Consider the following 24,779-nt stretch of genomic DNA (forward strand, 5'->3'; position numbering starts at 1 on the left):
TTTGTTTTCCAGGGTCACAAATAAGGGATATAATCCAAACAATTTATCCACTATTTATAAACGTTGCATGTATGTTCAAGCACTATACATTAGGTGATATTTAAACATGCAATATTGATTATTTACATGTGACAAAATTAACGTTGAATTTATAATCAACAATATTGTTGTTTGATTTAATAATCATTATTCAACATGTTTAGAATGAGAAAAAAAACAATTTTAACAGAATAAATTGAATATTCACAAAATGTGTGGGTCTAGGTAAAAAAACGGTACTTTTTCTGAAAACTATTGAAATGGATTTATAGCGTTCTGGAAAAGTGCTCTTCATATTTATATTTGAGTGCATACAAACCACAAGACAGTTGTTTTATTTCGTTTAATATAAATTATTTATGTTAGGTCAACAAAGTATCAGTGAGATCAGTCTGACATCTGTAGTGTTATTACCTTTAGTGTCTTGTAATACAGTATGGCATGTTAGAAAAACACTCTACAGTGTTAAATACAGTCAGTGGTCTTGTTTTGATGTTTAACAATGAGGAAAAAAGCAGAACTTTAGCATCAGAGCAATCAATCAAACAGATGCAGCAAACTTCAATATCTTCTCTATAACCAACTTCATTCAATTTTTAATGAGACAAGTTACTGTAGTACATTAAATTCACCCTATAGAAAAATAGCATTAGCCTAAATTTAGTACAGCAAATACTACCATGATGAATACTTCAAAAAGTACACTTTAAAAAATGGGTCAAAAAGGGAAAACCCAACCTAGTTCTGGCAAGAGGGGATACAGCTAGTGCCAAATACCGTGAAATGTTGGTTTGGGGATAGGATTAGGATAAAAAAACAGCGGTTCTGGCTAGATACGATACAGCTACAGCCTAAATTCTGGGTTAATTTAACCCAGCGGTTGGTTCATACCTTTTTGACCCATGAAAGGTTGAAAATAATCAAGCTTTTTTTAAGTGTACCTTTTTGCTCTCCACTCACAAAGCAAAAACAAATAGGCTTCATTTTCTTTATGTAACACAAGATGTCATTTATTTTGATGTTGGGGTGAAATAAAACCCAAACATGTTCTTGACGGTGTTAGTGAGGTTCAAGCAGACGCCATCTCATACATAGAGGGTCATACAGAGGCATTAGCATGATGTCTTCGATAACCTATTAGAGAGTTTCAGTTCTGGATCAGAGTCCATTCCAAGTGATCCGACAGAGATATGCAAGATGTTTGCTGCTTGAAGACTATAAGACAGATGCATGTAAAAAGAGGGTGGAGTTTTGTGGAAGCAAGCAAATGGATAAAGTTTGGAGGAGGGGCATGAGATACTATAAAAGAGGGATGGGAGAGATGCAGACGGGATTAAAAGCCGAGCCGAATACTGATTCTGTCCTAAAGAACGAAGGGCAGGATCGGAGAGCGGAGCTTCGGATAGTCGCGAAACTCCTTCAGGTAGCTGCGGTGCTTTCCTTTTGCCCACACGGTCATCTGGATGAAGCCCACCAGGGTGAAAAACGCCACAGGCAGACACTGAGTCATCAAAGTGAAGCCCAGCCACGAACCCAGCTGTTTAACACACACACACATCGAAACGGAGAGAAAGTACAGTTAATACCTGTCAAAATAACACTGGAAAGATTATTGAAGTTTGTCTAACAAAAAGTTAATTTGATCAAACTATGTGACATTTTTAAGTTAAACTCAAGTTTAACATGGTTTTAAGAATACATCTGTGCTCATAATTGTATTGTGTTTTTTAATGATTTCTTTCTTTTCAGTTTTTTCCTCCTGTTTTCTTTGTATAAAAACTCAAAGCTTCCCTACAACAAAGCACTTTAGAAATATAATGGAAGTAAATTGAATGTCTCGTGTGCGATGGACCGCTGGGTCATCCTGACCTCGTAAGTGTAATTGGGACAGGAGACGAGCAGGAAGACCCAGGTGAAGGGGTTTTTAGTCGGGTACGGGATCTTTCTCGTCTTAGATCCTGCAAAAAAGCAAAACATTATAAATAACCGCAACTAAAGAAATACTTGAGAAGAGATTTTAGTGGGAAACTACCTGGTGGCCGGAGATTTCTCAGGGCAATATGGATGGAAAAGTTTCCAATCTGACAAAACTGATCATAAAGAAAATGTTAGTCCTGAATCAGTTTTTGCAGTTCTCAAACATTCCACAACACAGGGATTCAACATAAGGAATACGCTTACCAGGAAAACAATGAGAGCCAGTCTGATCTGCTGTTCTCCGTAAACTGAAACACAGACAACAACAGACATTATAATACTTAAAAAAGTGACATGACTGTATACTCAAAAGTGAGTAGTGAACACACACACAGAGCAGTGGGCTGCTATCACTACAGCGCCCAGGGATCAACCCATGTCAGGTCAATGACAAGTCCACTAAACCTGTAGACCTCATGAATAAATGTCATGACATTACCAGACAGACATGGACTGCTGATAACAGATAAATCAACACGGTTGTTTGATTGGTCAGATTGGTGTGGTTATTATTTACTCACTTGGCGGTGTGTACAGCGGGTGATTTATGTAATAAGCCATCCAAGCAGCAAATCCCCAGTAATATGTGCAGTTCTGTAACACACATCTCATTAGTTATTAGGCTTTAAAGAGCTTTTTTGTTTCTAAACCCAAATTTTACATCAAGAAGTGAAAATATTAAAGGGAAAATTCACCCCAAAATGAAAACGTTATCATATTTACTATTTTTTTTAGAGACTTTTAAATAATGTGTAACATCTGAAACAATAGCAATATCCACAACAAGAAAGTAAAAGTCTTCAGGACACTTAAAATATATTACAGTCCAGTGGATTTATTTAATATTTTTGTCTCGTTTTGAGGCTTGAAACCCTAAACAACACTTAAAAAAAATCTGTGACTGGGTTCTAAAGAATAACAAAAGACATTGGGGGTTCAAATGACATAAGGGTAAGAAAATAATGAAAAACTTTTAATTTTTAGGGGAACTATCCCATTTAATTGTACCTTTACTTTAATAATATTACCATATGTTATTGAACTGCATAAGCTCCACAATATGCAAGAGCTGTTTAGGAATATATTGTTGCATTAAACAAACACAGAGTCAAATATTGTATTTGTATTATTAGCCATATTATGACATGATGAATTAATGTCTGCTAAAAAATCTTGCATGTTTGTGCTTGCGGGCATTTACTAACAAAATATTAACATGAAACCAAACATCTAAAGTAAAGCTTTGTACAGGCTTGAATATTTATAAGATCAGATTATTCAAATAATAGTGAAACTATAATTTTAAAATTCAAATAAAATTAATAATAAAATGTAACAAAATGTTCTTTATGTCTATCAAACTTATTTTTCTTTTTCTGGATGTATTAATGGGGAAATCTATATAATTATAATAACTTAAACATAAATGCCCTCTGTGTAACCGATCTCTGTGATACAAATTTAGGAGCTCAGGTGCAAAATCCGCTAAATGCTCCCTCCGTCAAATATAAGTTAATGATATTTAGCCAAATCCACTTGGCATGCATTATATGTTCAACAAACTTTAATTTCCCAGGACTCAAGACATTCAGAAATACTGGTCTTTGGCAGAATCCATTAGGAGTCCTATGCTTAATAAAACATGTCTGACACACTTTGAGGGTTTTGCATCCGAGCTCTTTGATTGAATCTGAATCTCTATATCTACAGGAGTACACATGTATGTATTTGTGTGTGACGTGTTTGTCTCCATGGTTAAGTCACCTTGAAGATGTTGCGGAGAGGCATCGTCCCATGGGAAAAGCGATGAACAAACAATGTTTCTAGAAGTCTCTTAACGTAGTGGAAAGAGTGACACATACATGCCAAACTGCGAAAACAAAACAATTACGCATCAGTGCTTGTAGTTTTCAGCTTATCAAAATGGATTGATCACGACATTACAGACTTTGATTTGAAGGGAAACGTATTTAAGATATGAATCTGGATTTCTTATAAGCAGATGTGTTTGATCAAAACTCAAGACACTTACTGTACAACCCAGTGTTTGCTGGTAGTGAAGTCATATTTAGGTGCATAAATAAATGGAACTCTGAAGTAAAACATCAAATAAATCAGGAGCGGGCCGGCATACTCGGTCAAAAACACCTGAGAGAAAGAAAAATAAAGAGTGTTATAAGTGGTGCACATAACACCAGTAACAGTCATAGGAATCGTTCATAGATGTGCGCAGAGGTTATTAATATCTCTGTCGCTTGGAGAGATAATGTGTCAGGGACTGAATGGATCACAGTTCGGCGAGACAAATTAACACACTGCAAAACAAAAACAAGCACAATACAGGACCAAGGGGTCCGTATCATGAAGATAGTTAAAGGGAACATATCATGAAAATCTGACTTTTCCATGTTTAAGTGTCATAATTAGGTCCCCAGTTCTTCTAACAACCTGAGAAAAATATGAAAAAATATGAAATGTGTAAAAATCCGCATTTGCATCATTTGCATTAAAAAGAACATCCAAAAATGGCACATTTTTTGCTCACACCTACAAAGTGTCAATTTTAACATGTTATTATAAATGATCTATATGATATTTTGAGCTCAAACTTCACATATGTACTCGGGGGCACCAAAGATTTATTTAAAAAATATATAAAAAAAGTCTTGTTAAATGTCCCCTTTAAACAAACACGGGGTTACAGGATTAGTTTCAACTTGACAAAACCAAACCAATGCGATAAGGTTTTGTTGGTACCATGAAGCAGATTATCAACTCAGGCTTTGATCTTAAACTTATGATTACTTGATAATCATTTCTTATAATCACGAACCAATATTATATATACAAAAATGTATTGCAGGCACAGAATTATATAAGCCTTTAAAAGCAACTGTTGGATAAAGTTTGCTGATGATGATATTTGAGTTAATACGCATGTAAAACAAATATGCATAATACTATAGGAATGATAAAAGATGCATGTGTTTTAAAAATACATTTAATAAAAAAAAAACATTTAAATATAAAAAATAAAGTTATCAATTTTGAGCTTTTATTTAGTAGTAATAAAGGGCGATTTATACTCGTGCGTAGGTCCTACGGCGTAGCAGCGACGGCGTAGGTTCCGCGTCGGTTTTCATTTATACTTGTGCGTCGCCGTCCGCGTCGACGTGCAAAGACACGCGAAACCGCTGGTTGGCAGTAATCACGCGTGTAACCACAGTAGCAGCAGAAGTCGTCACAGAAGAAGAAGCTAAGCAAGTTAACCCACAAACGAAGAAAAAATAGCAACTTGTTGTGTATAATTTGAGAAGACCAGCAATGATGTAAGTAAATAAACAGCGACTTATGTTGCAGTTTTAGTTAAATCACTCCTCGACTTAGCTCATCTTTGTTTTCACCGTCTCAACCGGAAATACCTATGACGCAGTTTTTTTTACCTGACGGGAGGGGTTCTGGTGGACCAATCACAGAGCTTGCGGTCCGCGTAGGTCCGACGCGCTGTTAGGAATTTTGTGAGGTGCGCGTCAGGCTACGCAGAGCTACGCACAGGCTACGGATAGCCTACGCCGTAGCTACGGCGTAGCACCTACGCACGACTATAAATCGCCCTTAAGTGTTAGTAACCACTAATTTACCAGGGTCTTACTGGAACTGTAGTAACCGTAGTTTAACAATTATATTTTTTATAGTAAACATACAGGGGCGGTTTCTCAGAGAGGGTTTAGATTAATCCAGGAATAAGCCTTAGTTATAGTAGGACATTTAAGTAGTTTTACACACAAAAACAAAGGTGTTGATACTGACAAAACAGAGGAAATTATATATGTTAAGAGATGCCAGTACAAGATGTGTTTAAATGAAGGCAGCTCAAACATACTTTTTAGTCTAGGACTAAGATAAGCCCTGTCCAGGAAAGCACAAATGGTAATCAATCTACCAAAAAACATGTTTACTACACTTTTACTATAATGAATGATTAACTTTCCTACATTTGTGTGTAAATAAAATCGAATGAAAACCAATTCAACTCGTACTGTGTGGCATCGCTTACGTGTTGCTTTGCTAATTGGTTGCATTATGGAGTGTGATCTCTGATCCAGAACATAACCTGCTCCTGGTTATTCGTGTGGTGCTGAACACAGCTCAAACCAAAGCTACATTCATGGTACCCAAAACCCAGAAAGTCATCACCCAACTTGCCAACTAAACCAGCTTCATGGTACAAGCCCCTGGAGTTATAATGTTAAACTGGCACAAACAAAACAACTAATCTCTGCAGAGGATTATCATAGCATTGTAGGTCATATCAAAGCACAAATATAGCACTCTCTAATCCTCTCTAAGTCTTTTACATATAAACACACAGCGTGCGTAGAATGACTCAATATTTTCCACAAATATGGTACGAACCAAAAATGTGGACACGCACAACTAAATTTGTTTCTCATGGTCTTACATGTTTAAAAAATGGCATACTATATAATATTAATGTACGAGTTATTTGTATGTAAACTGGTTGGAATAGCAGCCAACAAGTGCAACATAGATCATTAGGATATATCCCAGAATGCACCTCATGAAGTGAATTGACCAGAGTGTGCATAACTGTAATAGTTCAGCCATGAATTAAAATTGCCCCATGATTTACTCAACCTCAAGCCATCCTCAATGTAAATGATTCACTTTTTTCAGACAAAAACACAATCAGGGTTATATTTGAAAATGCTCTGGCTGTTTTAAGCTTTATAACGGTAGCAAATGGTGCTTCTGATTTGAAGCCCAAAAAGTCAACTTTCCCTTTACAGAAGTAATCTACGCAGTTCCATGGGGTTAATAAGGCCTTCTGAGAGTAATCGATGTGATTTTGTAAAAAAAAAATATTTAAAACTTAGCAAACTAGCTTTCTGACATAGACTGACATGCATTCACAAGAGAGCCCTCAGACAAAAGTTGCCATCAGAGGGCCTTTATTAACCCACTGGAGCTGTGTGGTTTACTTCTGTAAAGGAAAAGTTGACTTTTTGGGCTCAAATCAGAAGCACCATATGGTAACATTATAAAGCTTAGAACAGCCAGGAGATTTTCAAATATAACTCCGATAGTGTTAGTCGATTTTTGGCTGAACTATTCATTTAACCTCGTTTGAATTATATTTAAAGGTGACAAAGAATGCATTTATATAGTATAATAATTGTATTCTCTGATATCTACATGGAAGGTCCTTGTAGATATCAGACCTTATATGTTTGAGCCTGTATCAGACGAAGATACAGATTTTAAGGAGTAATCAACTGTTTGGAGATTGTTAATTGGCGTTTCTGTGTGGTAAGTTTGTGTTTATTTTTTTAGTATGGACCTGCAAAACATAACTGTAACGTCAATAGTAGAATTTCAGCCTAAACTCTAACATATTGCATTAACTAGCATGTAGTGTTAACTCAGCAGTTAGCACTTTGTTTTTAGCATTGTAACAATATTGCACTTAACTTAATGTGTAATTTAATAAAACATCACAACAATTCAACATCAGCATAAAGTCAGAGCCGGTGTTGTTGAGATTGGTCTATTTTTCAGCAATCTTTTGCATGCACAAGGTTTAAATGAGGAGGAAACAATCGTGTTTGAGGCTCACGATCTTTATCATGTAAAGAACTCAGTTGGAGAGTTTTTTTTAATAAATCAAGCATAATTTAACAACACGTATTTGGCTATATTCAAGAAACCTGCGTTTCAGCATTTATCGGATCTTGCTCTGTTCACTCTTAGAAATACAAGGTGTGAGTGTGTGAACTGATTGAAATGCGTGTATCTCACAGTGAATGCATGAGACTTGAGAGCCCTGCGAATGTACTGTAGTTTCTCCGCGATTAACTTGTCCTTTACAGACATTGCAGCTTGCAATCTTAATGTCCTGCGCACAGATTTCGAAATGCTTTTACACAAAAGACAGGTTTGCGAATGATAAAAATGTAGTCCGTGCACACAGGTGCACTTGAGGAAAAATCATCCCAAAAAATACAAAAACAGCCGGTTGCCGATCGCGCAAAAAAACGGCCGGTTCCGATCTCTGGTCGGTCAACCGGTGCATCCCTACTTATTAGTCATCTATGCCTAGCTAAATACAGTCTTACATTCTATGGCACCTTTAAGATATTTTAGTTCTTGACTACATTATACTACAAGTCTATATTGTGGGAAAAGTTAATAATACAAAAAAAATCAGTGTTAAAATGTTTCAGTGTCTTACTGTGACCCAGCTGATCTGAGCTCCCAGGTCTCTGAAGTAGAAGGTTGCTGTCGTTCCTACAGGCAGGTGCTGAAGCACATCTTCATCCTTCAGTGATTTCCCCTCTGCGCGACAAACCCATAACACATTAGCAAACAAACGTCAATGATATAAAAGCTCTTATCCACACAGCTGTACCACAATTTGCTAAAACTGCTTCTACCATATATATTAAATACATGCTTTTTAATATTGTGACCAAAAAAAAAAAAAAAAAAAATCGCAAAATTCGGAAGACAGTGGGTACCGTCAACTGTGTGTTACGTCAACTTGTGTGTTTAACAGAATAAAGAAACTCATTCAGGTTTACAAAAACATGAGGGTGAATAAATAATGACAGAATTTTCAGTTTTGGGTGAACGGTCCCTTTAAGAGACATGATGTCAGACAGAATAATATTTCCCACACAACTGTCTAATAAATCCAAATGGGGCGTTCACTGAGGTTTTGTAGATGATAAAATTAATAAACTTACACCATAGAGAGCTAATGCAATTTTTTGCATGTATTATATAAACATTAAATATGCTGAGATATGCTATCACCACCAGATTCAAATCTAAGGTCCAATCACAAAGTCCAAAGAACATCAGCGCAAACTCTGGTGTTGAATTAAAGGTCAGTACGTACTGGGATCCAAACGGATGGACTGCCGGGCCGGATACCACTGTGGGTCTGAAACACACAAAATTCATCCAGAAATGACCAAAACAGAACAAAACATTTATTCATTCAACAGCCAGACACTTTTATACAAGGCGAGAAAAACATGTAAATGATGCCAAGTTTGTAACATTACGTTTTTTACCATTTAAGTTAAAAAAGACAAAAATATATAAATGTGTAAATATCAGATCGGTTTATACTTACGACTCTTGTGGAACATAGACTTGATTTCCCAGATTGTAGCATTGGGCTCGACCTGCCAATTAAACAAACACATAAACACTGATACAGTACTCTGTGTATGTTTGCAATCAGGTATATGTGTTTACATACCAGATGTGTATAACAATATAAACATGGGCACTTGTAAAACAAAATAGCTTAAAAAAACATAGTAGTAGTTTTTTATATAAATTAAAAATTTATATTTGAATGAATATTAAATGAAAAGGCAAATGTTTTCTAGGAGTGTTAGGTTTGGGGGTTGGGTTAGGGCAGTGGTTCTCAAACTGGGGGGTTATTAAATTAATATATTATTTAATATATAAATGTTATCATCAATTCTGTGTTATTAAACATCAGAAAATAAATCTATTAACCAACAGCGCTACATTGTATTATTTAATACATTTTGTTTAATTCAAATTCTAAGTTTAAGAATTTTAAAGGTTTTATTATGAATTTTTTTTTGGGGGGTTGCAAAGGAATATAAACCCTAAACTCAAAGATGCCGAAATGCTTAAGAACCACTGGGTTAGAGGAAGGAATATGAAGTTTGTAGATTAGTCATGATGGGGAGTCCCTGTAAACAACATATACAAGTATGTGTGTGTATGTGTCTGTGTGTGTTATTGTGTGAGCTAAATTTAGCCGCTATAGCTACAATCCCCAGGCAATGTGATTTTTAGTTCAGCTGCTGTTCTGTGACATGTAAAACATGCAGGCGCACACAAACAGTCGACTAACCACTTCACAAAACACATCTAGAGATGTTCAATTTTTAATTTCCACAAAACTCTTAAAGCAAACGGTAGTCCATGCTGTATTAAAACAGCTCATATCTGATATATACCACACTTAACATCCTGTAAAGAAATTAAGATGTATGCATATCATATTTAATACAGTAATACAGTTTTTTACACTGTAGTTACATTGCTTCTTTGTAGCACCTTGACAATTATGATTATGACAATACACAGTACTTTTAAATTACATCTGAAAATGGCAAAAAAAAACTTTTTATAATCATCACAAGTTAAAAATAAATTTAGTCTGTAATTTTACTGCCTCTTCTTTCTTAAAGCTTATATAAATAAATTGTTAGTTCTGCTTGGCATAAATGATGACATCATTTAAGGTTACTCTCTGACATCACAGCACATGTGCAATGACATCACCGGGAATCACCACAGTTAATCCGAGGAAGTACTCGTGCAATCCTTGATAATCCCGTAACGTTACTCCTGACCTTTTAGAGCCCTCGTTCAGACGCCACCTTACTAAAACCATTACAGTAAGATTTCTAGCTAGTATATAGCCAGATATGCAAGAGTACACCACAAGCCTGAGTTCATTTCAGAAGGCCATGACATTTTCTATAGATAGCTCTACTGTACAGCTGAGAATTGTACAGGGTATGAGATTGTGAACTGTATTATTCAGTATCTGTAATGTGATGTAATGAAATTAATGTAATCTGTGAAGTAATACCAGCTCAAGTAACTGCTTGTAACAGGCTATACTTCATCAAAACCAACTTTTCAATCTTTATAAATACCTGTTATGCCGCATGAAATATATTATCAAATACACCAATAAAAGGTAAATGTGTTTCTTACCTTGTCCAGAAAGCAGAGCTTGTCCTTCGTCTTGGCGTCCAGAATCTCCACCTCAAAAAAGACAACAGCTTTCTTAGTTTTTTTAGCAGGTTTGCGTTTGGCAGGGGTGGGCGGTGGGGGCAACGCTGGCACGGCTCCATTCTGAGCCTTTTTGGGCAGTGTCGCCTCTAAAGCCAAAGCGTCCATTTTATCTGTTTATTTCTCCACTTTTTTTAACTGTCAGTCCTTTCTCAGCCCCTCTCAAAGCACAGCTCTAAATCGAGTGTGGGACTGGAGCTTCACTGTCAGCTGTGGAAATAAATCTCTCGCTCCATAACTCAACCCTGCCCTTTCTCGCCCTCCTGCTCTCGACTACATTTGGTCACTAGCCCCACCGCCCCCCCATACATGTGCAAACAAATAAACATAACACATAGACACATTAAACACTCTTTGTTCACTTTTGAACCTGCAGATAAAATGTTATATATTTAAATCCGAGTTTAAATCTATCATTTAAATTAATTAAACCTAAATCTATCATTGAGGACCTTCTTCTGACTTAATGGCTTTTACAGTTAATGATATTTTGTATGCCCAAAACATCACCCATCCAAATGTTATTGAAAAAATAAAATATATATATAAAATATAATATATATAAAATATATAAAATATAAATATATAAAATGTAATATATATATAAAATATATAAAATATAATATATATATAAAATATTAGTATTTGAAAAATTTCAGTGCAAAACAAAAAGGTAAAATCGGTCTAAAATGGTCTGGTTTTAGCTGGTACTCCCAACCTCGAAAAACTGTTTTTGGCTGATGGATTTACTGGTCTTTCATTCTGATCAACTATAAGTGAAAAACTGTCCAAAACCAGTCTGTCAATCCAGTTTAACCCGCTGCACCCTTGCAAAGAATGTACAATGGTTTTACTACAGGTAAAACAAAAAAAAACATGGTTTTCCAAATAGTAATCAATACACACAAAAAACTGTTGTGCATATAGTTATATAAATAAAGTTATTTAATAATAATTAATTAAAATAATCGTGGTGAAAAATACCCGGATGCAGTAAAGCAGCACGGTTTATTTGGGGGTGGTAGGTGGAGGTTTACTATTAATAACATGAGCAGATGACCACTGCCATAGGAAAAAAAACACCACAGACAGCTGCAAGCAACACAATTAATGTAATGTTATGAGTTTTACTGACGAAATACAAAGTTTAAAGTCAATAAAATAGAGAACAGCATACAGGAGACAGCAAACATCAACATGTTTTAGCCTACCTTAGAAAAGCAGGTGAGTGAGGGACTGACAGCGTCTATTTCATTGATTTATTTTTGTTGAACTTAATATGGTTTTATTAAGTGATCTTGTGTTATCTGTTCATTACATTTTCTATTACCATAGTTTTACTATAAATACATACCAATGTTAAAATATGGATATTGTTGTAAGACTTAAAATTTGTGGATTTACTACAAATAAATCAAAAAGTTAATAGTAACAGTTAAACTATAATTTTCGTAAGGGTTAAATGTTAGTGTGTAGTTTCCTCATATTTTTCTTATTCGTAATATTTACTTTCATACTTGTCTCAAAGATTGCACGAGACTTGCGAAATCTTTTATCTCCCTCTAGTGGACGTCATAAGACATCGCCCAAGTTAGTTTCCCTTTACAAAATAGAGGAGCGTGTTAAAATGATCATTTTAAGCGACAAATTATATAATTGTGTAAAATAATACTAAACGACGTTTTACTAACAGTAGGTAAGATTTGAAGCGCGCTGGCAGTTAATTCAGGCGGGAATAATGAGCCACTTCCGGGTGCGGGGAGAGCCGCAGTGTCTGAATCTGATTTCAGATCGACCAAAGTCCCACGCGAACGCCGGCTCCATGAACAAAAACTCACAAACTGTAAACACAAAACTTTAATTTTGATCGGAAAAGATATAACAGACTTTGTTGAAAGACTAAAACCAACAATGAAGGTTGCACACAGGTAACGTACGAGACTCAAAACACACAAGGTTGCGACATTACATCACGTTTTGTAGGTTTATTCCACATTTAATACAAATGTTTGAGGAACAATCACAGTCGTTTTATGCTGCAGTCTAGTCTTCTGATATACATGTAACAACAAGCAGTGATTGTGTGTCGCCTATATAGGGCCGTTTCAATGTCACCAATCTGCTGAGATGCCAGCATACTCCAGACTACAATCATCCCTGTTCCACATCCAATATAATGCTACAAATGCCTGTGTTTATCGCGTGATCAATAAAACTTCATTTTAAATCCAAGGCTGTGGACTAGGCCGAGGCACTTGTCACGCTGAGAATGACAGTGGCGTGTTGCCTAATCTCTAACCCCATTAATATCTTTAAAATGCAAGAAATTCATTCATTTCTCACGCGGCCCAATCTTTACACAAACGTAAACGCATCACAATAGCGTGTCCCAATGCCTAAATTATTTGGGTAAGTCTAAAAAGCAGCTATAATAGCTTACCTCGTAATGCTTCATTTTTGCAGTTTAAATTCCTTATCCTAACAAGACGATAGACAAGCATGAAGTCCAATCAATTTTAACGGAAGATGCCGCACAGCCAATAGGCAGTTTTTCCAGCAAATACGTAGATGTGCGCTCGGTCCTGTGATTGGCGAAGCGCATCAGACCCGCCTTTTTGGATCCTCGACCAATCGGGGTCTGTTTAGCGCTAAAACAACATCACGAGCGAGCGCCCCCTAGTGGTTAGATTTGGCAAGACGCATGCTCCTGAATACGTTTAACTACTAAGCATTCACGCCATTATGATACATTCGCTGTTTAAACCATTACAAACTTTTCTTATGTAGTGTTGTTTTATTTTATTTCTGTATGAATGACATTACATAAAAAATATTACCACTACAGACCCCCAAAGACCATTATAGTAAAGCCAGTACCTTTATAACAAATATATAATTTCTATGGTTTATATTCCATTTTAGCAGGGATGCTGTGGTTTTAATAAACATATGTCTTATTCTTTTAATTCATTTTTTTCTCATTACAAGATGTTCCATTACAGATTATATATGCTGTAATGACGGCATGCCTTGGATTGTTTGTAGGTCACTCGGTCAGAACTGTACATGGTTTATGCAACCGTCCTACATTCACATGTACACATTTGTGTATAGTTTTCTGTCATCATTTTTATTCGTTTTTTTTTAAAGACACACTTTTTGTTCTTACTTTTGGTTTCATGTATAGCATGCAGTAGTTTGAGGTGGAGTAGCGCGTTCACGTGGTTCGGAAGCTGTGGAGAAGTTTCTCGATCTTTCGACAGGACTTCAAATAGGGTGGCAACTCAGCGAGATCAGAACGGCAAGCTGACGGCGCAACACCTACGTAAGAGAGTTCAGCAAACGCTTTTCTGACTGGACTAAAAACAAGGACGCAAGGATTGGACTAAATACGTTTTTTGTTTATTTTTGGAAATCGTTATCTTCGTGTGAAAAAGCTAAATGGTGAAAATGGGAAAGGATTATTACAGTGTTTTGGGGATTCAGAAGGGCGCTTCTGAGGACGAGATCAAGAAAGCTTATCGCAAACAAGCGCTCAAATACCACCCGGACAAAAACAAGTCGCCCGGTGCTGAGGATAAGTTCAAGGAGATCGCGGAAGCCTACGACGTGTTGAGTGACCCGAAAAAGAAGGACATCTATGACAAATTTGGCGAAGAAGGTGAGTAAACTCAATTTCTTTAAGGCTTTATCAACTGTGTTAAACAGTCATATTTAAAAATATTGTCAAATACAGTATTTACGTCAACACTGATCTGTCGTGAGAAAACACGCCCTGCCCTAGTTATTAAAGTTTAGTTTTGTAAGTTCACTGACGCAAAGTAGACATGATTTATGTTGTTGTCTGATTGGCTACTTGAGCTGTGCATGCTTGAACTTGCTGGAAGATTCATCATCGGTCACGTGGTAGAAAGAGGCGGAGCGGCCGCTCGCTGTCAGTGGGAAGAATAGAAGTTACACAGTGAACACCTCAAATTATTGCTTGTGTTGTGTTTACCTTTGTTTAGGACATATGCTAACAGAAAGAATCACGAATTGGTTTAATATTTAACAAATAAATAATAAATTATTATTTTATACATATTATTTTAACAAAGCAGTTGATCAATGTGCAGTCAGGGCCTGAAATAGCAAAGTATCAAGTAAATAAAATACTTTAATTAAAAATTTGATATTAGTTTTATTTTTTACTAGTATTATGCAAGTGCTGGTAACTTGCAACTGTTTTTATGAATATGGTTAAAACATGTAAATAACCAAATGTATGTTTTTGTATAAAGACCTTAGTGAAATGTAAAATGTGTACTCTTTCTGTTCATGTACAGGGCTCAAAGGAGGTGTCCCTGGAGGTGGAGGAGGAAATGGTGGTAATTTCACCTACACATTCCAAGGTGATCCTCATGCAATGTTCTCAGAATTTTTTGGAGGGCAAAACCCTTTCGAGCACTTTTTCGGCCGGAATGGTGGCATGGGTGAGGACATGGAAACAGACGATCCTTTTGCTAGTTTTGGGATGGGTGGCATGGGCGGTTTTCCTCGGTCCTTTAACACGCATGCTCATGGTGGTAAACTGGGGAAAAAGCAGGACCCTCCGGTGACCCATGACTTAAGGGTGAGCCTTGAGGAAGTCTTCACTGGCTGCACAAAGAAGATGAAGATCTCACGCACACGCCTGAACCCAGATGGAAGAACGACACGTTCTGAGGACAAAATTCTTACGGTGGAAGTAAAGAAGGGGTGGAAAGAAGGAACCAAGATTACTTTCCCCAAAGAAGGCGACGAGACGCCAACAAATATCCCTGCAGATATTGTATTTGTTGTGAAGGATAAACCACATTCCGTGTACAAGCGAGATGGATCAGACATCATTTACCCAGCAAAAATTACACTTAAAGAGGTAAAAGAGAGTCCTGAAATTTGTTTCAAACACCTACTGTTCATCATCACTTTTTGTTTCTCATTTATTTCATGTTATCTCCTCTATTCTTCCCTAGGCACTCTGTGGCTGCACCGTTAACGTTCCAACATTAGATGGCCGCAAGGTCCCCATAACAACTAAGGACATTGTTCGGCCTGGGATGAAACACCGTGTCAACGGAGAAGGTCTTCCCCTTCCAAAATCCCCAGATCGCCGTGGTCACCTGATTGTGGAATACGAGGTTAAGTTCCCTGAAAGACTGAGTCAAAGTGCCAAGGACACGATCGCAAGTGTTTTGCCAGCTCTGAGTGTTTGAGCTCTGTTTATAAAAACACCACTAGAAATTCTTCTGTTACTAATGGCTAAAATGTGAGGTCACCTGAATTAGGTTGACCTAAGAAATGCATGATTATTTTGCAACATACTGCCATTGAAAGACTATCTGATGAAAATATAGCTGGATTTGCCTGTGTACATTGTAAACCCAAGTTTCCTTTGGGTCTGGACCGGCAGAAAGTCCACACATGTTCCAGCTGTGGCCTGTTGGCCAAGGTTCCTTGAGCACTACACTTGAGATTATAAATGTTGTTTTTTTTCCTGAATGTTAAGTATTTCTAAGACACCCAAAGGGAGTTCTAATGGAGCTGGTTGATGTCTTTAAAAGTGAATAACAGATACTCTATAATGATGGTCCCAAAATGACATCATTTATAGTTATTAAGTTAATACTGTGTGCACACTGCTTGGGTTCTTCCTCATCTGAGTCTCTTGATTTGTATGTGAATCATCATTTCGAGCAGGAGGTCACACAAACACTGTGAGAATTTAATTTGTTTTTTTTTTGTTGGGTTTTTTTTTGTTTCAAATAAAATGTTTCAACTGGTAATCTCGGGGCTTCATTTTTGTTTAAAAGAAAACATGGTTGTTTTGTAAATTTGGTTCTCTCACTATATTTTTTTTTATTTGAACCCATGCTGGGCAAATATTGGACAGAACACATGCTGGGTTAAAAATAACCCTATGCTGGGTTAAAAAAATATCCAATGTTTGCTTGTTGTTATGCAACCATGGTTTATAATAACACAGCAGTTGGGTTAAAACAACCAAGCATTGAGTCAATTTCAACCCAGCGGTGTGTTCTGTCCAATATTTACCCGTCATGCAGGTAAATATTGGAAAAAATAACCCAGCAATTTTGAGCGTGCTCATTGGTGATTTAATGTTGACAAATTGCTAAAGTCTTTTTTTGATGTGCAGGACGTACCTGTCTATCTGATGATGGCTTATTTTTATATAAATAAGCTTGTTTGTCTTAATCAGTCTAATTTTGTTTATAAAGCAAAATTTTTCCTGTGGCAATATGGCAATATAACTATACAGCCACTGGATAGCTGTATTGTTGTACAAATAGAAATATAGATAACACTATTTACACAGAATATTCCAGCTGTTTAGTTACTGACAGTGCTTTTTTTGCTGCTATTGTAAAATTGGGGTTTTGTATTACTGTTTTTTAAGGTGTTAATTGTATATTTTATTACAAAATAAATGTTTGTGAGTTTAAGATAGATGACAAATGTGTTTTAAACGTTTACAGTCATTAGCACATAAAAAAAACATTTCAAGTTTAAAAATGCTGATAAAAACAGTTTAACTTGTTTTAAACTGAATTGATGCACTCCTAAACTGTAAAACATGACCAGTGTAGCTGTAGATTTAAAGGACAATTCTGTAAGTTTATAGTTAAATAAATATTTTAAATTAACATCCTAAGATCATTCTATTAAAGTAATTTTGCTAAAGAACGAACTACAATTTTAACTGTCTCGGTTATTTAACACACCTGTATCTGATCCGTTTCTGCTGCTTAAAGGTGGAATACGTAGAATTCGCCACTAGATGGCGGCAAAACAATGATAATAACAAATGACATAGATTAATGATGCTCTGAAGCAGTGTGGAGTTATGGGATTTGTAGTCTTTAACTCAATCGCTGATTGGCCATCAATCAGACGCGAACGAGAAATCACGTTGACAGATAAGGTAATCAAGTCTTATAAATGTTGCTTTTGATGACATCGTTTTAATTTATTAAGGTTATATGTAATGTTCAAAATGAAATTGTTAGATGTTACAGTATTAGTCCAAATTGGATGCTGTGTTATCCCAGCACAGAATTAAGTGTTCAAACTTAACCTCACAATGAGATTTGTACTGTTAATAGATTATGTGAAAAATCATTGTAAATTGTATGATGTAAAATTACCAAACTATATTAGTAAGTGTCTGAAAATGACCATTTGTGTTATGTTATGTTATATTGCAGTACAATACCTCTTGATGTGCATTATATCGTACGCGGGAAGACGCACTGATTACGGTCACACTAATCTTGTGATCGATATAATAGCGCTCGTACGCTTACGGGAGCTGTCTTTGCTGACACAACCAGCGGCAGACGTTAAAGAGTAATCTTAATCCATAAACAAGGGCATGACCCGACGGGCACTAACGCATACTTCCGCATTTGTCCACGACACTGTTGTCATGTGGTTTTTATGTCAGTAAAGGCAGTAACAAAGGGTCACGTGGATATTAACGTCATTGACAGGAGACTGCACTGCCCCGTGTCACTGTTTAGAATGGCAATTTTATCACGATTTACAAGTAGTTGAAAATATTAGAGATATTGATAGTAATCAGCTGGACAAAATATATAACACTGGCCTAGTGGCTTTTGGATATTTTACTGCAAATATATTACAAATTGCACCTTTAAATTTGTTTTACTTGTTGGCAGAGATGTATAATTCTTAAGTATTTTAGTAACATTTGCCAAGCATCTGTGCTTTATCAGAGTGCTTGTCTTGGGAAAAAATTTACTTTTCTTTACTAAAAATTTTTAACTACATTCTAAAGCATAGAATCATACTGTGTATTCATTATATATTGCATATTAAAAGTGATTTAATGCCTAATTACATAAAAATTGTGTACTTCTACTTTCTTGAGTAAAAGTACGATTTTTTTTTTACTTAAGTACAAAAAATTACTAGATGTTTAATGTACTTAAATATAAAACAAAAACTTGAAATTATGAAATGTAGTGGAGTAAAAATTATAATAATGTGTTTTGGAATGTATGTTTTCCAAAGAAAAACACTAATAAAATACGATTAAATGAAATTTACTTTTATGCAGAAAGTACAAATACTTAAGTACTATACAACTCTGCTTGTTGGTAATATCTCTTTATTTTTAACAAAATAGAATGTTTGTTTTTGGTTGTGCGTGATAGTTTAGAGAACATTCCCATAGCATTTTACTTTACATTTGGGAACTACTCAACAACAACAACAACAACGCTACAATATTGAACAGTCTTTAAACCATTTAATGATTAATCATCAAAATAAAACAAAGCATCATCAAACAGACGATAAGAATAAAGTTAATATGAAAGAGAAAATAATTTTTAGAATAAGGTGTAAGACTAGAAAATCTATTTTATCTGTCTTTGTTAAAATACCAACATATCTTATATTTTGCATTTCTTAAAACATTAAAATTCAAAACATGACATTCACCCAGAAAGAAGTACTGACAGTTGTAAGTACTGACAGCTGACATTTAAGGAGAGTTTGTTATATAAAATCTAAAAACTGAATGAAGTCATTAATTTGATCTAGTCCGCAGTGTTGTTGGAGCCACTTTTGATGGTTTTGGGTTTGAGTCCAGAAAAGAGATTTCTTAACCACTTCACATACTGCTGTCTGACCTGATCATTAAAGTGAGGAGAGAACAACAAATGCATCCATCTTAATACTGTATTAAAAGTTCAATGAACTGCATGTATGATATGATGGCAGTATGTAATTTAGTAAATGATGATTCACCTCATCACTGAGAACACAGTAGACCAGAAAGATGAAGGTTCCTTGCTGTGAGTTCAGGATCAGGAAGAGAATCTTCACCACTCTGCTGTCAATGAAGGGACCCAGAATCCAAGGACAACCAAAAATCACAAACTGAGCCAGAGTTTTAAAAAACATAATCCTGCAGAGAGAAAGAACAATTATTCACGTGTTTCTAAACTGTCCATATGTGTTTCTGTCTTAAAAATTATATTTACTTGTTTTGTTTCATCTGTGAAACTTCAGTTTTGAGCTTTCTGAGAGTTAAGTTCAGACTGACGATGATACTGATGAAGAGAATCGTGTTTATCTGCAAAAAAAGTCATATGTCAATTTATTTGATTGAAAAACTATGTGAAAATCAACTAACACCAAAACATACTGCAAGAATGAAGCAAACAGGTCCCAGAAAACTCCAGATGAAGCCTCTCTCCACTTTTATCCAGCATCTGTTTACAGAAAAACACTCAATGAAATATTCAGAAATACTATTGAAATAGTACAGGGAAAATGAACAGAATGCCAGATACTGAATATTTTAATTGTATATGTCATTTTAATACAGGTGTCTGCTCATATGACAAACGTATAATGTAAATCTTCCAACATACTGTTCACTGCCATAGCCTTCAGGAACCAGTCCAACAGACACCCTTACTATAATGAAAGGAATCACATATCCAATCACAATCAAGAATCTACTGCTAAGCACAGCCCTCCATCTGGAGCTGATCTGTGATAGGTTCTTCACACAGATGAAGAGCAACACAGCTTCAATGAACATCCACACAAAGCACGAGAGAAAGAAAAAGTGAAGAACGCCTGATATCACAGCACACAACTCCTAGAGAGAAAGAGAGAGTTTAAGCAATGAAGAAGAATGTTTTTAGTTAAACTAAGGATGTTTTATACTGTGATAAAAATGGTTTAACCTTCTCACCTTGTAAGGTTTTATGAGATTGATGAATTGTTGTGTGAGTAAGAACAGAAGATGAGCAGACAGCAGACTGATGCAGAGGTTGATTCGAGCTACATTGTTCACTCCAGGTTTCCATCGACAGAAAGCAAAAGTCAACAGAGCCAAACTAGTAAACACCAGACCCACGATCACAAACACCACATTTAACAGATCCATCTGCTGATCATCCTGAAAAAAAATATCAAACGTGTGACATTTTATCAGTAGAGATATAATTCATCATCTTTGCTTTAAAGGTAATTCAGCACATTTTTTCCCCAATAAATATTAAACATCTCTCAATTACAGCCACGAAAGTTAGCATGACATCATCCTAACGGTTTGGTTGTGGTATCATGAAGGCTGCATTTGTTAATATTCTCTATATATAGTTTTCAAAAATATTCATTTGTATAATTTATTAGGTTAAAGAGTAACTAAACCCTAAACCAACTTGTTTGACATTTGGTCTGGCTGGGCATAATTGACAATCGTTTTCCTTCTCATGGGAGGGGCTTGTCTGAAGTTTAAAATCATTGGTGTAAACGTAAGCCAAGACTCAGCCGCATCGAATTTCCACTGTAAAACACACGTATGGTGTGAAAACAAAGCCATCGAGCGAAATACCAAAGTGAACATGACTTTTGCAGATTATGTAAAGTAAATCGGGCCAGAGCTAGTTGAACACAGTACTTACGGTGTCTTTCCACTCACGTTTAAGTGGATAAACTCCTCCCAAACTCAAAAACTATTCCACCAGACAGCCCTAACCATATGTAAATTAAATCTTCCTACCTTTTTTCTGGTTAATCATGAACGTCACCAAAGAATGTTTGCCCACGCGTCCTCCACCATGAACTGTCAACAATGAAATTCCCCTCCATGATTTTTCAATCATTGTGCACGCCAAGCTATGCTGCACACAGTTTCTCGCTGACGATCGGTAGTTGATAAATTAAACTTTTCCCAAAACCTGTCGGGAGTTGGGCAACAACATCATCTCTATTCAAAATGTTTAACAAACACTCTTCTTGTTCGGGCTTAAGTTCACCACAACAGAGGGAATAGCTTTCTGTGCCTCCAAGTCCACTGTAAACTACAACCTTACATTCGGCGCTTAGCATCTACATCACGGCTCTCAGCCCGACCTCTGTTTGTTGATTGGGCAATATGTTTTAAAGCCGGAGGAAAACGGTTAGAATGGGAGATATCTCGGACTTAGTACAGAAGCGTAATGAAATTTAACGGAAATACAAAGTCTGACATAGTCAGGCTAATAAAGTGTTTCAATGCTACAATATCTGGTGTAAAAACGTCTGAGTGCTGACCTCTTCAGGTTGAACGGTGGCTACTGCAGTTGAATTTTTCTGTTGGATGTTGCGGTACTGTGTGATGTAAGCAGTACGACCCTATAAGCAGGCTCAATCTCACCACACCCTTAGTACGAGCTCAGTTCATCCCCTTAATCTCCGTTGGGGTCTGCTACTTTTCTTGCAATTTTCAAATATTGCCAGTAGGTGGAGTCAGGATCTGACCAGGGGTTTAGTTACTCTTTAAAGGAATAGTTCACCCAAAAATGAAAATTCTGTCATCATTTACTCACCATCTTGTTGTTACAAACCTGTATAAATTTTGTTGTTCTGATGAACAGGAAGGAATATATTTTGAGAAATGTTTGTAACCAAACCGTTTTGGACCCCATTCACTTCCATATTAGGAAAAAAGAATACTATGGAAGTAAATGGGGTCCACGAATGGTTTGGTTACAAACATTTCTCAAAATATCTTCCTTCCTGTTCATCAGAACAACGAAATTTATACAGGTTTGTAACATGAGAGTGAGTAAATGATGTAAGAATTTTCATTTTTGGGTGAACTATCCCTTTAATAAATAAAGCGCACATTATATTTTATATCTGCATTGCACTTTAGATTAAAATTGATATCTAGTTCTTAGCTGGCAGTACATTTTGGCAACTTACCGAGGGATTTGTAAGCTGTGTTATATTTAAACCTGAAACAATTCATAAACACAGTAGCCACATGTAACAAATCATAAGAAACCAAGTACATCAAAGTTTTTTTAAAAGATAGCAGTTTTGTATATATTTATAAAAAAAATACATTTCATTATGCAATTAGCATGTTGGTTAAGACTGGCGGTATTCCTATTAATTCAACATATAAACCAATTAACAGCATTTTACATTACCAGTTGGGGTGGTTTTGTTTATGTTGCTGACTTCTGAAAGATTCAGAATTAAATTGAGTTAATGACAGAGATGGACATCACAAATAAAGCTTATAAATTAGAATCATGCAAACATACAATAATTACCTGCACAGTATGCACTATCCCATAAAGTTGGTCTAACAAACTCATAGACATAATAACCGCCTGTGCAGGCTTTGACTCTAATGGGATATGACTGAAAAAAGCAGCAGTAATTGTCAGAGTGACCACAAACATCTCTTGTGACAACTCCATCCTCAGGATTTGGGTGTCCACCTCTTAACCACAGTGGGATTTCATTACCACATCTATACATTGCAACACATGTTTCTGGCATTTGAGCACTCTGGTTATTAAGGTAAAGCCGATACCAGCCGACCCAACTGACAGAGGCGTCAAAGACGGAGGTGTTAGGATAGCTGGTGGATCTTCTTGGATCATCCAGCACAAGGTAGTTAGAGCACGGGTCAGAAGAGAGATCATCTATAGGTATATAAAAATAGGTATAATTTTTTGAAGAAAGATTCATTCAACAATTACAGGTACAAAAAATAAAACACAGTGCCCCTAGTGGATGCCTGTGTTCAACAGTTTGACTTTAACATATTTCACAGATTTTACTTTATAACATAAAAATTAACTCATAAAAAATGGCATCTAATCAGTACTACAGATTAATGTTCAGATGTGAGTATATGGTTTTTGGGAACAGATTTAAATCAATTACCTGTACAGTATGCGCTATTGCATACAGTTGGTGTAACAAGCTCATAGACATAATAACCACCTGTGCAGGCTTTGACTCTAATGGGATTTGACTGATAATAGCAGCAGAAATTATATGAGTGACCACAAACATGTCTGGTGACCACTCCATCCTCAGGTTTTGGGTGTCCACCACTTAACCACAGTGGGATATCAGTACCACATCTATTCACTGCAACACATGTTTCTGGCATTCGAGTGCTCTGGCCATTGAGGTAAAGTCGATACCAGCCGTTCCAACTGACAGAGGTGTCACACATGGGCGAGGAAGAATAATAGTTGGTGGATCTTCTTGAATCATTCAGCACAGTGTAGTTTTTGCAGGGATCTGCAAAGAGATTATCTGCTCAATAAAAACACTGTTTTCTGAAAAATGCAAAATCTTGTTTATCCCATTACTAAGAGGCATAACTATTTAAAGAACGTAACAAAACATGCATGATAGTAAACTGAAAACCCATATAGTTAATCCTAAATAACTATCTTTCTATGCAGAATAGTTTTTTTATCATTATACTGCCTCTAAGCCTTTCACATGGCTATAGACAACACTTTACATTACCAGTAGAGTTGATCGTTGTGATGGAGTTAACACTGCTAACATCTGAAATATTTTATGAATAAAAGTTAAAAACAGAGGCTCAAACATGTTATCCAAATGTACAAATAATCAGATTGAAATATAATTACCTGCACAGTATGCCATACTGCATTTAGTTGGTGTAACAAACTCATAGACATAATAACCACCTGTGCAGGCTTTGACTCTAATGGGAAATGACTGGTAAAAGCAGCAGTAATAATTATAGTGACCACAAACATCTCTGGTGACCACTCCATCCTCAGGTTTTGGGTGTCCACCACTAAGCCAAAGTGGATATTCAGTACCACACATATTTTTTTCAACACACGTTTCTGGCATTTGAGCACTCTGGCCATTAAGGTAAAGTCGATACCAGCCGACCCAACTGACATCTCTGTCACACATGGGGTTGAAAGAATTATAATTGATGGATCTTCTTGGATCATCCAGCACAGTGTAGTTGTTGCAGGGATCAGCAGAGAGCTCATCTGTTTAATGAAAACATTGTTTTAGGA

At 36.1% G+C, this 24,779-nt stretch overlaps 3 protein-coding genes across 4 annotated transcripts in view; 1 reads left to right on the forward strand and 2 right to left on the reverse strand.

Moving 5' to 3' along the window:
• Positions 1 to 368: 368 nt before the first annotated feature.
• On the reverse strand, positions 369 to 13,426 carry tecrb (trans-2,3-enoyl-CoA reductase b). 2 transcript variants are annotated; one of them, XM_065270951.2, is made up of 12 exons: positions 13,334 to 13,426; positions 10,816 to 10,866; positions 9,179 to 9,230; positions 8,939 to 8,983; positions 8,270 to 8,373; positions 4,049 to 4,164; positions 3,781 to 3,886; positions 2,538 to 2,610; positions 2,221 to 2,264; positions 2,072 to 2,129; positions 1,909 to 1,997; positions 369 to 1,576 (listed from the first exon to the last, which is right to left on the reverse strand). In XM_065270951.2, exons 1-12 carry the CDS (start codon positions 13,346 to 13,348, stop codon positions 1,403 to 1,405), a joined length of 927 nt encoding a protein of 308 aa, XP_065127023.1. In that variant the 5' UTR covers positions 13,349 to 13,426; the 3' UTR covers positions 369 to 1,402. The 2 variants fall into 2 exon arrangements, with proteins under 2 accessions (XP_065127023.1, XP_065127022.1); XM_065270950.2 differs by lacking the exon at positions 13,334 to 13,426 and having other exon boundaries at positions 10,816 to 11,117.
• dnajb1b (DnaJ heat shock protein family (Hsp40) member B1b) lies at positions 11,996 to 17,379 on the forward strand. The gene is made up of 4 exons (XM_065270952.2): positions 11,996 to 12,117; positions 14,081 to 14,554; positions 15,219 to 15,790; positions 15,888 to 17,379. The coding sequence occupies exons 2-4, from the start codon at positions 14,335 to 14,337 to the stop codon at positions 16,125 to 16,127; spliced, it is 1,032 nt and encodes a 343-aa protein (XP_065127024.2). The 5' UTR covers positions 11,996 to 12,117; positions 14,081 to 14,334; the 3' UTR covers positions 16,128 to 17,379.
• Positions 17,380 to 19,446: 2,067 nt separating this feature from the next.
• The window catches only part of LOC135760440 (adhesion G protein-coupled receptor E1-like), a 37,083-nt gene continuing 31,750 nt past the window's right edge, over positions 19,447 to 24,779 (reverse strand). The window contains exons 11-16 of the mRNA XM_065274425.2: positions 20,666 to 20,872; positions 20,337 to 20,569; positions 20,108 to 20,174; positions 19,944 to 20,035; positions 19,708 to 19,867; positions 19,447 to 19,589 (exon numbers count right to left, since the gene is read on the reverse strand). Coding sequence (XP_065130497.1) covers positions 19,497 to 19,589; positions 19,708 to 19,867; positions 19,944 to 20,035; positions 20,108 to 20,174; positions 20,337 to 20,569; positions 20,666 to 20,872 — 852 coding nt within the window. The 3' untranslated portion in view covers positions 19,447 to 19,496. The remainder of the gene's footprint in view (positions 19,590 to 19,707; positions 19,868 to 19,943; positions 20,036 to 20,107; positions 20,175 to 20,336; positions 20,570 to 20,665; positions 20,873 to 24,779) is intronic.

This window comes from Paramisgurnus dabryanus, chromosome 4 (assembly GCF_030506205.2).
Source record: "Paramisgurnus dabryanus chromosome 4, PD_genome_1.1, whole genome shotgun sequence".
Lineage (NCBI taxonomy): Eukaryota > Metazoa > Chordata > Actinopteri > Cypriniformes > Cobitidae > Paramisgurnus > Paramisgurnus dabryanus.

Bases quoted from the DNA above. Each gene is read 5' to 3' on its own strand.
- tecrb (XM_065270950.2), bottom strand. From the start codon at position 11,001: ATGGACGCTTTGGCTTTAGAGGCGACACTGCCCAAAAAGGCTCAGAAT. The intron at 8,984-9,178 runs GTAAGTATAAAC...TGTGTGTTTCAG, and splicing joins GTCTATGTTCCACAAGAGTC to ACCCACAGTGGTATCCGGCC. The intron at 2,265-2,537 runs GTGAGTAAATAA...TCTGTGTTTCAG, and splicing joins CCCGCTGTACACACCGCCAA to TTTACGGAGAACAGCAGATC.
- dnajb1b (XM_065270952.2), top strand. From the start codon at position 14,335: ATGGTGAAAATGGGAAAGGATTATTACAGTGTTTTGGGGATTCAGAAG. The intron at 14,555-15,218 runs GTGAGTAAACTC...GTTCATGTACAG, and splicing joins TGACAAATTTGGCGAAGAAG to GGCTCAAAGGAGGTGTCCCT. The intron at 15,791-15,887 runs GTAAAAGAGAGT...ATTCTTCCCTAG, and splicing joins CAAAAATTACACTTAAAGAG to GCACTCTGTGGCTGCACCGT.